This window comes from Blennius ocellaris, assembly GCF_963422515.1.
Source record: "Blennius ocellaris genome assembly, chromosome: 4".
NCBI lineage: Eukaryota > Metazoa > Chordata > Actinopteri > Blenniiformes > Blenniidae > Blennius > Blennius ocellaris.
The window spans coordinates 17,220,556-17,234,652 of NC_137653.1; the positions used below are offsets into that span (position 1 = coordinate 17,220,556).

Sequence of the window (14,097 nt, forward strand, 5' to 3'; positions counted from 1 at the left end):
ACACACATTCAGCATTCACACATGGCTAACCCACTTGTTATCAGCTAGTGTAATCACAGACTTGACATCTTTTCTCTTTTTTGCATGTTAGAGCAGCTCAGCCCTTTGTGAACACACACACACACACACACACACACACACACACACACGGTCTCGAGCAACGGTAATTGCTGACGAGCCAAGCGCTCCCCGGGATGAGAAGATTTTGATCGGCGCAGAGCCGCGAGAGAAGGGTGAGCGTCTCGCACAAATCCTGTTGGTTCAAAGGACAAACGTGTAGGAGTGGAATACCTCTCCCATCACAGCGCCGCCGCGATGCAACCAGGCGTCTGGACCAGAGACTTTCGACGCAGGGGAGAAAGGTTGTTTCCCAGATGGTTGTTCTCGTTCGAGGGCTTAATGAATGAGTGAAAGGTTTTGAAACTTTTAAGATTTTTCCGTCATTTAGGGAATTGTAAACATCACTGTTGCATCGATCCCTGTCAGAAGTATAGACGCTGTTGGCATGTCCCTGCATTATGTGTATGGTATCTTATTTTCTCAACTTATTATGTAGTTTGTTTTTACATGTGTGATTGCATCTCATATAAGTTAAGATATTAATTTCTTATTCGCATTTATTAGCAATTTATAGTCGGTTTTATGGTTGCCCTCTATTATCACCTGTATGCTATATTGTGTTAGTTTATTATGCATTATGTGCAGATAGGGACAATGTGTCTTGAATCTTAATTATGAGCTTGTGGACAAAGTTTTAACTAAAGCTTGGAGTACATAAATAAGCCCAGATTTTTTTTTTCTTCCTATATGTGGTTTACTCAAACAATCTCAAATCTTGAGGTGAGATGTCCAAAACATTGTGAAATGAGTCGACTGCAAAGAAAATCCTTCTCGTTTCTGCTCTCATCGCTACATAATTTCCCTTTCGTTCAAAGCCATTCCTCTTGTATAAAAGACATCTCTCCTTCTTTATGCCATCTCTTTCTCTCTCACAGTTAGTGTCTTTTTTTCTTTTTTCTTTTTGAGATCCATCTCTGTGACAGTCTGTGGTGGGAAAACAGGCTGATGATGAAGTGTTAATTCATTTAACCTCCTCCAACTATGTGACAAATACAGACATTTAATGAGCAAACAGACTAACCAATTCATGCCTTCAGGTTTCACACTGTACTGCGTATGGAGGCTTACGTGTCGGTTCAGACATGGTTTTTTTTGCTGGGTGTTTGTCACCCTCAGGTGTTAATGGGATGATTCATGTCCATGTATTTGAAGGGTTGTCGTATTCGCTTGAAAGACACTGCTTCTGGAGTGTATCTGTGATGCAGAGACCCAGACGAGCTTCTCTTTGCACGTTGGTGTCGCGCTCACCATAAAACATTTTCAAAAATTACCATCATGTTCCGAGATTAAAGCCTGACATCTTCAAACAGGGAAAAATGGCCTGAGTGGTGTAAGATGATGTGGCTTTCTTCAAGCATGACCGACGATTTTCTGTTGATTCAGTTCCATTGTTGGTGAGGTCATCGTGTTTCTTTAGTTTTACCAGCAGTTAGGACTTTATTGGAGTATATAGACACTGACCTTCAATTCACAGGGCTCAGCACAAGTATTTCTACACAAATTGACCAATTGATTAAACCAGTGTTTTATGACAATTCAAGGAGATAAGAGGTTTTGAGGTGCTTGCGTAATTTACTTAGAGTAAAAAAAAAAAAAATACATTGTGTATAGAAAAACATTATCAAGATGGGAAAAAACTACTAGAGACAGAATAAAGGTTTATAAGTGGCTGAATCAAACGTTTACTGCAGTCTTAACAAGGCGTTTCACAACATTTCATTAAGATAAGATCACTCTGGAGAAGGTGCACCATTGCCGTAGCCCTCAGTCAATAGAGATCATTGCACTGCAATAACAAAGAGAACAGATTAGATTTCCTAGTTCTGAAACAAGAGGCTGTGCAAATGAAGAATCTCTTTGAGGCTCTCACAGAATAACAAAAAGAGTATGCAGAAATGAAGGAAGACATTGTCAAACATGAAGACAGTGCTCTCAGTGACATGTAGGACTTCTGATGGAACTGGGACTCTGCCTGTTTATTGATAAAGTGATTGTCTAAAAAGTGTGTGTGTGTGTGTGTGTGTGTGTGTGCCAAATCTGAGCCATGTTGACCTCTGCTTTCCATACACCAACTCCAATATCCATCTGTTTTGTAAAACATATGGGAATTGATGTAACATTGACCAGAACATATTGTAAAAATCATTATGGCCACCATAATGATCCATGATAAGTCACAAAGTTACAAAAACTAGGCAGTTCCAGTAGGTTTGGATCTTACTGTAGTTACAATACAGACTTCATGTGAATCAAAAAAAGCTTCCTTTGGTTCTGCACACACCCTGAAATACCGAGGCAATTGTGCATTCAATTTAAAGGAGTTGCGTGTAGGATCACGTAAACAAGTCGAGATGATATGTCCCTTTCTTTAAAGGGTGTTTTTGCCTTCATAGCAACAGTAGCCCAGGATGGGGGAGCCAACTGGCCATGGTAGAAAGGCGACATCTGGATCTGGCAGAGGGCTGCTGCTGTGTAACAAATAGACTCTGGCTGTGTGACACCTCACCTTTCTGACATGAAGCAATACACTCCGTTGTTACATGCTGACCACCCTGTAGTCCAGTTCGGACAAGTAACTAATGATGTAGCCTCTGCCACATGTGTAAATGTGCACTGAGCCACTTTGGAGACTCACCCAGAGATCCTGCAGCAGGTGTTTAGTCAGCTGAGGGGAAAGACTCCAACAGACAACATTTGAAGCTCTTCCCTGTCTGTACGAAGTAGAGATTACGGCGGCTTTGAACACCGTTGTCGTGTAAACGGACCCCCAAAACGCCACAATAGTTCTCAGTTTTCACGTGTAAACGGGGCCTTATGTGTAATAGTAACCTGAGACAACGTGTGATATAAAACTACCCCACCAGATATGATTGACCTGATTTTCATTGACACTTTTTTTTTTGGCTCGTTTATTGAAGAAGAGGGAAAATCAACACCAAGGAGTAGATGAGAAATATAGCGAACATGAATTTACACTAATGTATAAACATTAGTTTTCTGTCAATAAAGAAAATGAGAAGGGATTAATCGGCTTTCACTGCATCTGTGTCATCACTGAAACTAATGAAGTGTCCCACTGTGCTTTGTTTATATCTGGGCAAAGGAAAAAGAAAAAAGAAAAAGAATAAAAAAGCACATTCGCAGTACATTATCATAAGTCATCTCTCTCCCTCTCTTGTTTAAAGTGATGCAGTAACATTGGAAAGCTTACTTCACTGCACATCATTCATAGTGTCATTTAGAGCAAATTCAAACACTCTGCAGTTTGTAGCCAAGCATCAGCAACGACCAAACAGGAGCTGGGGTGAAAGCACTCGGCTGCACCAATGGTATTTATTACTGGCACACATGATAAATGTGCTTACCGTCCTCATTCCCACTGACAGGAAGAAGGCTGTCAGTGAATTAGCTGTTATTTTCTCCTCTCTGCCTGCATTTGTGCCTTCCTCCCTGACTCTCTACCTTTTTCTCTCTCTCATTAAAAAGCCAAATCAGGAGTTTCAACTGCACTGCTCGTGACATTGTCCAACCTAATCCTCATTACCCGCTCCCCCCGTGAATCAAAGTAAAAAAAAAAAAACAACAGCAACAAAAAAATACACCAAAATCTTGCCTCCCTAAACCCATAGATTTATTCAAATGTACAATTTGCATGATTCAGTATTTACATAATTGATTTCCGAGGAAGCATTTCTCACTATGTGAGGTTCCGTTGAAGACCAGGAGGTCTCCTCCTGTCACTGACGCGCTCAAATGCACACATACAGAGTATGAGTGAAGTGTCACATCCTCCTCCTCTGTTCTCTCTCTCTCTCTCTCTCTCTCTCTCTCTCTCTCAGCATTTGTTTTTCGAGCAGTGAGATTTTAGGTCTAAATCAAGCATGAAGTGCTACCAAGCTGGGGCATCAGGTGACCCCTGTGGTACACCCAGCAAACACAATCCAGCTCGGCAGAGATAATCAAATATATTGAGATCCGTTAATTGGGTGCTCTTGTGTCGAAGGGGCATCATCAATTCCATTCTGCTGGTAAATTATGGAGCCCCTTTTCTCCCGTGAAGTAATTTTTTGAGAAGTGTGTTGTTGTGATGGCTTGTAAAACGGTGCATTGTCCTCAACTCATTGTTGCTACTTTTTGTCGTAATTTTATGAGCAGGTATAGGCATTCTTGCGATGATTACTATGTTTACCTGCAGTTAAAATACCGTAACCCCCGGTTATGATTTTTGTGTTACCCCTCCATTGAGGTACCAATTCCACCAATTTAATTCCTTTTATTTTCAATACAATATATTGTTGGCAGCTGTTGACACCCAAAAAGAATAAAAAGCAAAATGTATGCTGTGCTCGTTCGATGCCTTTGAATTGGAGTATTTTAAATCTACTTGGGTTGTTTTAGATCGGACCACAACTTGTTCAAACAGAGCTGAGTTCTTTAAGATGTACCGCCGCAGCAACTCTTTGTTCAATACGGAAACCCTTAAAAGTTTAATTCTTTGAACCAGACCTGGAGTCTTTGAGATACCCGTGGACCCGTGGAATGGTTGAACAGCCTGTTAAATGATAATATTCCTAAATATTCCCTGTGATGCTTAGAATACGTTGCGTTCCCAAATTGTGCGTGTTAATAAAACAATAGCTCTACTGCAAATTTTGTTTGTTTCGTCATGACTTCGTCTCAAAAATTAAAGCAAAGAAAAATCATGCTGGGAAAAGCCTTTTCCTAATCACAGTGTTGTTCAGCATAAACACATAAATTTGATTGATTATGTGTGCCCAGTCTTGGTAGAAATCCTGGAGAATGAGCCTTAGTATTGGAATACCCCGGCTGTGAATACTTTGCCAGCCGAATTGATCCAGACTCTAAATGTTCCTACTGAGTCTGCTGACTGCTGGTCATCAGGGAGCTCACAGCTGCAGAAACAATGAGTGGATGTACCTGAAATGCCATCGTCGGCCATGGGCCATGGACTGCAGCAAACTGTGGGTGTGTTTGCCTGCGCCTGATACACAACAAGCCCCTTCACCTCTCTGTGAGTCTTTCATCTATGGAAATGGGACCTCCACACTCCCGTGATCGCTCTGTCGGGGTCCACACACACGCACACACACATAAACACACACACACGCACACTTTGGGCCCCGCAAGAGAAGAGAGGTTAAACAGATGGCATCGGCTGTATCCGTTACACAGATTAGCTCACACACACGTGTATGCACACAGATTCTCCTGCTACTGGCTTTGTGAGTTCACCTCATTTAACCGAATGCTCTTTTTATGAGGCATGGCAACATTAGAGCCACCTACCACTGTAATCTGTCCCTTTCTTTTCTGCATCAAATATCGGACAGGGAGCACTTGGGAGGATTGGCAAGACACAATATGTTGTCCTGCAGGTCTACATTAGCTCGCTTCAGTTGAATGTTATTTTGGTGATTGGTGTTTTAGTGGAATGCGTTCTCATTAATATTTTACATCTCCATTGGCGGCTTAATGGGAATGTAAACACAGATAAACAGCGAGTGCTCAGTTTTGCTTAGATGTTCTGTAAAACTAGCAATAAATGTGCACACATAACTGCCGTTTAAAAATATTCTGCAAGCTGAAGAAAGAAACTCTGCCTGTTGTGAAGTTGCCCTTTATAGTGTTTTTTTTTGTTAAGAGTGTGGGGCGGGCCTCCCCCGGGGGCGTTGATGCAGCAGGTCAGGGGGTTATCTATTCTCAGCACGACCACTTTTTCTGTTCTTTGAGAAGAAATGATCTTCAAAATAACAATGAAAATGGTGATGTAAAAGTAATAAAGTTTTGATGCAAAATCATAGGTGAAACACTTTTAGATTTTACACAAACATTTACTGGACACTGGCTTTCAAACTGAAACATCTTACAAGCACCAGAAGAACTATGCGTTATGTTGCTTTTGGATCCCGAGAGCCATCAACAATAATCTCCTTTTGGTGAAAATATTCATGAATTCTGGCATTCAATCAAAAATTGCTACCCTGCACATGTAAAGCATGTTTGGTGTGTGTAATAATAGATGTACGCCATATGTACTCTCACACGATGTTATCTATGTCCATGTGGAGCTTCTCATTTAGTACAACCACAATGAATTTGACTTCTCCTCTTCTCTCTTTGGACACAGACATTCAGAGACGGAGCAGGGTTTTTGTTGAAATGCTGACATACAGATACAATCATAATATTAAATCGCATGTTAAGCTTGTGGGATACAAGGACCTTTGCAAACAATAATGTGCAGGTTCTTGTATTCCCCAGGTAAATTACTAAGCCCTGTTTCTCAGTTACTCAGCCAGCACGTCGGCCTCCGGAGTAATAAGCGTTAAAAACAATTAGGATACGTGGATCTGCTGCAGTCCTACGAGCTAACAACACAGGCTAGGCTAATGAAGTTGAGAAATGTTCACATTAACATTAGTAATAATGTTGATTTATCCCACAGCGTCTCATTAAGAAATACAGCCGTCATGTTGGCCTTCATAAGTATCTGCTTTCTCAATGCAAAGTTCCAGTTTGTCATCATTTCAATGTTTTTTTCCCACTTGGAAATGGGAACTTTTCCACTTCCTGAACACAACATTTATTTGCCAGAGTGTTCATATTGTGATAGATTTCAAGACCGCTGGAGGCTAGAATGACATCCCATAACAACATCAGGCATCTGGCAATTTAAGTTGCATGATAAATACGTAGACCACAACCATAACTGATTATTCTGCAACAGGCTGTACTCACCTTGTTCTCTCCTTATGCTAGTTTTTCATTGACTTTTGTCTTCTGTTTTCTCTTTCTCTTTGCTTCTTTTTTGACCTTTCCCAACTCAAACATGTCAACTCTGGTAGAAACAGGAGACTGAGATGAAATTTCCCTGAAACATTTATTCCAGAAACAGAATATTTCAATATGAACGTGGGCAATAATTGCTGACGGCAATGTAATGCATATTAATCATGCACCCGGAAAAACGAAAAATTAATTTGTACAACTATTATAAAAATCATTGTGACCATTATAACTGGTCTGTGGACATTTTTAAAGAATCGACCAGCAAAATTCAGAAGGCAGAAGCCCATAGATGTCCACAATAACCCATCCACATTCATGCAACACATTTTTGAAGCAGCACAGACAAGAAATTATGTGCAAAATAGTTCAAAGCGGTCCCCCCCCCAAAAAAAAAACAACTTACCATGGCCCCACAAGTTCCCAGTATTCACCTCAGACTTCAAGAAGAAGTTGGAAAAAAATATATGAATAAGGTAGTTGAGAATAAAATAACAAATATTGTATTAATTCCCAGGGGGAATACTCCATGTAGATTTAGCTTCACAACTAATGTCCCAGTGTTGTGTAGAAGTCTGCTTCCCACTTATAGCAAGGCGTGGTTGCCTCACCTCTCAATGGAAAACTAACTTCAAGACAAAACCAGATGAATACATGTCAAGAATTAATACAATACAGTTACCGTACAGGTGAAGAATGACACTCTCAGTTTATCACACTGTATAATCCGTTTTGAAAATTGCACACCTGCAGCTCACACTTTGGAAATGATTGTTCTTTCTATTATCTGGAAGCCACATTCCTCTATCTGTCTTTACGTGGTTTTTCTTCTGGACTTCAGTCATATAATTGTGCTTTATGCTCCTCCTTTTGGTCTGTAAAACCATCTCTTACCTGTGCCTTGCTTGTACTGTACCCTCATCTGTCTCACTAACCCCCGTGTCCTCTCTTCCTCCTAGCCAGCAGATTTGGATGCCTGGGTAAGCAGCACTAGTGCCTTCGTTTCTAACGTGGTTTTTCTTGCCCCCCCCCCCCTTTTTTTTTCTTTCTCCCCTCTATTCAAATGTCATGTTTTCATTGTGCATTAAAGCGAGTCTGTGAGTGTGCTGCCGCTACCATTCCACACAACAACACTTTGGGAGGTATTCAGCTAGAAAATTACACATCATCTGTGCTGCTGGCAGAGGTGATTTTTTTACACACATACACACACACCCCCTTAAGCATCAAACAGTTGCTGTAGGAAGAAAAAAAAAAAGCACAGTGGGCACAGTATGGGGATTTGCAGATGTGTTTTGCAGGAATGCACGGGGCTGTTAAGTTGGGCTGAGATTAGGTCGGGTTACAACCAACGCAATGTCAATCAGTACGAGTGTAAGAATCTGAATGTCTGTACTCACCATATCGCCAAGAAGCTCAGAAAATCAGTAGTGGGAAGATATTTTGTTTGGTTTTTCCAGTCTGATCTGTGTCACGTTCACTAATGCACAACTTGGATACAGTAATCACTCATCATTACACCACAACACAGTGCGTGTGTGTGTGTGTGTGTACGCCTGTCTGATGTTTTCATAATACACACTTTCTAATACGGTGCTACATGAATCCAGGCCCCAGAGCTGCCTTTTGTTGCCTCACCCGCAGCCAGTTTCACTATGTTCAGGCACCATATCGTGTTCATACGGCTGTAGCGCAGCTTCACTCATTACCCGTATTGGTTGGAAACAATGTGTGTTCACAAGTGCCCTCCACAAGCACTAATTAACAGTCAATTTCAAATGCTAGCACACATATGTCAGCCTCTACAGATTACACAGAGAGCTCAACCATCTTGTACCACATTCATATTGTCATCACGTGGTTCTGCTTGCAAAAAAGCAGAACATCTTTTGGATTCTATTCAGCAAAATGTAATTTGTTTCACAAATTGTGCTTTTTATACTAAAGTCGCAGGTCAGTATCTGTCCAGGGATTCATTAGAACATCAATCCTACTATTGATTAAATTGGAAAGAAATCAACAGAATAACAAATTAAGTGTTCAGAAGCTGCAGCCCTCCTCATTGGTGCCATTTTATTGCTTGCTCATGCCTTTGCAGTGTTTTTTTTTTTTTTTTTTTACTTGGTGCATGCACATCTCTTTGGATTTCAATTTTCACTACAGAAACATCATATTTCACTTCACTTTCAAAAGCCACTTCATACGAGCACACTGAAGTTCTTTACTGTTGACGCAAGATGTCTCCGAATGCAGAAGTCTCATCCCATCTTGTAGAATATCATTGTGAAGTAAATCTTTTCTTTAAACTCCCCCAGTGCGTGTACATTTCTGATTTGAAGCTGAACTGGCAACTTGTTTCCACAGTCTTTCTTTTTGACGTCTGCCTCCTGTTTTCCTCTGCTTGCATGCTGCTCCGCCTTGGCCCCAAACTATGGCTACACCTACAGCCATCCACCGCCATCTTGCTGCCTGTCACAGCTTGACTCGTCGGGCTTATTAAAGTCTGTCACCTCATCCTAATGCCAGCGGCGCCATGTCAACCCCCGCCACAGCTGTGCCAGTCTCATGCCACCTGAGTAGTTTTGTAAGTTTTGTGACATTACAAGGACCTGCCACTGTGTAGCTTGTGTGTGTTGTCCTGTATTGTAGATGTGGTGGGGCTTTCTGAGGTGTGCTTTTTCATGAAATGCACTTCTAATGTGTTGACGCACCCACAGGGCAGTAATTGAAAAGATTAAGCCTCCACTTTAGTGCTGTCACGTTTGTCACGGTCTCATAAAATGTCTGTGACAGGAATGTGTTGGTAAAGAATCGGGTTTTTTTTGTAATGTGTTGCTCATTGCTTTTCTTCTCACCAAATATCCTTAAAACAGCAGCTTGGTTGTGTGTCAACCTCATAAGTGTGCATTTGTCGTAACTTCTATGAACAGCATTCAAGTTATCTTTAGTATCGACTCAGCAAGTGTCTGCAAACACAAAAATGATGCAACCATTACAAGTCGTGTTTGGATCCATTAGGCATGTTTTCCTTGATGATTGTTCTACTGTATTTGATGGAGGGGTATATTGGCAATAACCTGCCCAGACAAATCATATTATAAAGCAGTCATTATAAATGATTAATATTAGGATGTTCTAAGCAAGATCATATACTGGGTTCTAATATTTGAAAATGCTTACTTCGGTATACATAATTACCATCACCTACACATTTTACTGCCGTCAGGACATAGTGAAGTGTCTTTATTTAAGTGTAACCCACACTTCCAACAATATTGTGTTTTGTGCGACCGAAGTCAACACGATAATTCCACTCTTGTTTCAGACACTTGGTGGCAATGATTTAATCTATCCTTATGTTTGTCTTTTTGAAAAGAAACCACAAAAGGTAAGCCAGGCACAAATAGCAAACAAGCAAACAAAGCAGAGGTTTCCAAACTATGTCCCACATGCTAAATGTGGCCCAATATCTATTAGTAATTGGCCTGCAAGGGAGTTTCAGTTGACCTGAAATATGTTCTGTGGCACCATGCGGAGGCTCAGGAGGTTTTGCCCAAGAGCTGTGTTCAGTGGTTGGAGACGGCACTTTGAAGATTTCTGGCTGGAGGCCTCCAGGACATCCTTTACCCTTGGATGAGATATGCCCGGACAAGCTACAGGCCTTGGATATTGTGTGGCTGTCTTGGTTGACACGCCTCAGCAATATCTCATGGACCTCAGTTACAGCATATTTGGACTGGACAAGGTGGGTGGGGGTCTCCCAGAAGAGCTGGAGGAAGATGTCTGGGCTTCTTTCCATACTGCCACTGGCCCAATGTGGACTAAGCAGGAAAGAAGCGGAATGGATGGATCATGTTTGTACTGATGACTATTTTTATGTTTCCTGACGGTTCTGAGTTTGCTTCTCTATCAAACAATCCTTATCAAAGAAATGATATTATGTATCTATTTTTTAAGTAATCTTTAACTCCACGGGCTAAATTGTAGTTATGGGAATACATTTGAATATCACTGAGATAGTGGTACTATATAATCCATCTTGACTGCATTATGTAGGATCTGTGGAGCAGGAGCTGATCCCAGCTGACTATAAGTGACGGCAGGGTTGATGCTGGGCAGGTCGCTCGTCCTAAGATGGAGCAAACACGGTCAGAATAGTCGACCACCAGAAAAATATGCAAATTCTACACAGAAAGGCCCCAAACCCAGACTGTGCTACCCACTACACTACTATGTGGCGGCTAAACATAATGTGTTTAAAGTATATATATAGGGTGAAACCCTTGTATCATCTTGTTTTCAGTGGTGTCCCATTATAATACAATAATAGATGTGGTGACAGAGGTTACAATGATGGTTATTAGTAACATTGTAATATGTAGCTGGATTGCTCTGTTTCTTCCAGCCAGAGTTGACTTTCCCATGATAGTTTTTCAGTGGTTTTCCTCAGCATTACCAGCAGGTTTCTACATTTTTGTTTTCGTCATTACTGACTTCTGTACGGTGGCCCTGAAGTGCAAACCACAACAACAAATCATTAAACACAACAACAAATTGAAAAACACAACTGCAAATTCAAAAACTCAACAGCAAATCATTAAACACAACAACAAATTCAAAAACAACTGCAGATTGAAAAACACAACTGCAAATGAAAAAACACAACTGCAAATTGAAAAACACAACTGCAAATTGAAAAACGCAACACAAATTAAAAAACACCACAACAAATGAAAAAACACAACAACAAATTGAAAAACACAACGACGTTAACTTTAATGGAAGAGCAGCAGGCGATACCTCTGATTGGACGACGGTGCAGTTCAGCCTTTGAACCGGAGGTTATTCTGCCTGGAGCACGGATTTCAAAACATGGAAAAGTTTGGTGACTCCTCTACCAACTCTTTCTCACAGCTTGGACAAAACATTGTTACTCCTTTCCTTCCTGGTATTTTCTCCTCTTGAAACTCAACATGCCACAAGCGAAATGACCCCCGGTTCATAAGCGGTACTGTCCTGTCGTCCAATCAGAGAGATCTCTCGCTGCCAACTGGTGCCTACCTTTTCCCTTTAAATTACCGTCTTTGCGTTTTTTCATTTGTGTTGTGTTTTTCAATTTGCAGTTGTGTTTTTGAATTTGTTGTTGTGTTTCGTGATTTGTTATTGTGGTTTGCACGTCAGGGCCACCGTACCTCTGGCTGGTGTCGGGTTTCTGCGGCCTTATAAGAAACTAAGCTTCTGAACTTAGCATTTAATCCATTGCATTTACCTTGTTTGTTTTTATGGTTCTTCTTTTCTAAACTCGTTTTGTTCCTGGTTTTAAGGTGGTTCAAAATACATTTCACACAAACTTGTCTTGGAACTATTTTTTTTTCTCTCCATGTGACATTATACAGAATATCAGAAACATATTCTCCTCATATGTTAATTTGAAAAAAGAGCATTTATTTGATTGGCTTTGTTGAATCAAGTGTTCTTCTTTCCCTTTCTTTATCTTCTTTTTCTCAGGCCAAACAGCTGGAGAGGAAAGAACAAGAGCTCACCAACATATCCAGCTTCTATAAGGAGCAATTAGAAATACTGGAGAAAAAGGTAAAGTCTTTTTTTTCTTCTGTTGGGTTTATTTATTCGTGTTCCAAGATACTCTTGTAAATTGTATTTTTTATCAATTATATTAAAGATATGTTTTTACTGTATTTAGAGTTGCCTCGGAGTTGACAAGATCTTTATAAAACCCTAAGATTTAAAATGTTTTGTTCTTTCTTTATGCAACAATTCCTTTTCAAGAAGGTCTTTAAGTGTTGACATGTACAACAGGAGACAACCCTAATGAGGAAATAACATCCTGTAGGCTTTCAGAGAGAAGCCGCCTCTGCACATTAGCAATATCAAAACACATCTTAACATGACATATTACTCACCATCCTTGGAGATTAAAATCATGCTGAAGTACAAGATACTCAATTCCCCACTCTCTCAAAAATGTCAAGCCCACATACCAATGTCAGTGTAAATGAATTGAAAGTTTCAGCGGGTGGTTGGGAGCCACGACTTGCTGTTGATGGACCAGCACTCAAGACGGATTTCTCAGACAGCTTCGGTCGCCTAATGAAATGTTCTTTTCCTTTCTCATCACTGCATCTTTTTGCCAGCGACCCTGTGGTCTTTTCACAAAATGGGAAAAAAAAAATATCGAAGCAGCTTGTTGGGTGCTTTTAAGAAATTATGTCTTGTGTTCTCTCGACTAGAGTGCTAATGTGTTGTTGATATTGTACACTCTGTAAAAGCCAGAGGAACAGCGGTTTGATCAAGCTTGCTTCCGATTTCCAGAGTAAACTTGAGTAGGTTTGCAAAGAGAGTGCATGGAGCAAGTTTGGCACCGGTGATGGATTTTAGTGCAGGGGGGTAAAAAAAAACCAGCACTGTTTTCTCAGGAAACTGTGGAATGTAAATAAAGCTATAAAAATGAATTATGGGCAGATAACACTAGACTACTGAAAAGATGGAAAGACATTGAGGAAATAAGAGAAAAATATTTTCTTTATTGAAGAATAAATTGATAATGACTAACAGAATACACAATGAAGCAATAAAAAAAAAAATGCCTTAATAGTAACAGTAACACATTCTTTCATACCATTTTCCCCCATCCTAAAGCCAATCTGCTCCTCCCCTCTTTTACACCCACAGCTCTCCCTCAAGTATTCAGTAGATGCTCTCTGGGACTTGAACCCCACACCCCCAGTCCCTCCTCCACACCCCCTTCCCCTCCCAGTGGCAGGGCCCATCAGGCAGACGGGGGACCTTATCTGGTCGCTGGCAGTCGCCTCCTTTAGGCCTCTGAGAAAACCTTTTACATAGCCGAGTTAAATGGAAAGGCCTCGGCGAGCTGTGCAGCGAGCAGCACACGCCGCAATGCTTGACGGAAGAGACTGATTGGCAGAAGAGTGCAGGATGCTCTATCTTCTCCACTTGCCTTGCTGCCGCAGTCCCTTTTTCTACCCCACCCCCCACACACACACACACACACACACACCCCTCGCTCGCTTGCAGCTGACCTGCATGCGGATGAGGGAGTGAGAAAGAGGAGGACTGAGAGGGAGAGATAAAGAGGCTATTTGGACTGCGTTAAACAGAGTCTATCCTGAGCCGGCGTCCATCTCCCTCCTT

General features: G+C 41.1%; 1 protein-coding gene across 1 annotated transcript in view; it reads left to right on the forward strand.

Moving 5' to 3' along the window:
- Positions 1-14,097, forward strand: part of chchd6b (coiled-coil-helix-coiled-coil-helix domain containing 6b) — a 60,636-nt gene that overhangs the window by 10,957 nt on the left and 35,582 nt on the right. Inside the window, exon 5 of the mRNA XM_080494675.1 lies at positions 12,436-12,519. Within this exon, the coding sequence (XP_080350801.1) occupies positions 12,436-12,519 (84 nt within the window). The remainder of the gene's footprint in view (positions 1-12,435; positions 12,520-14,097) is intronic.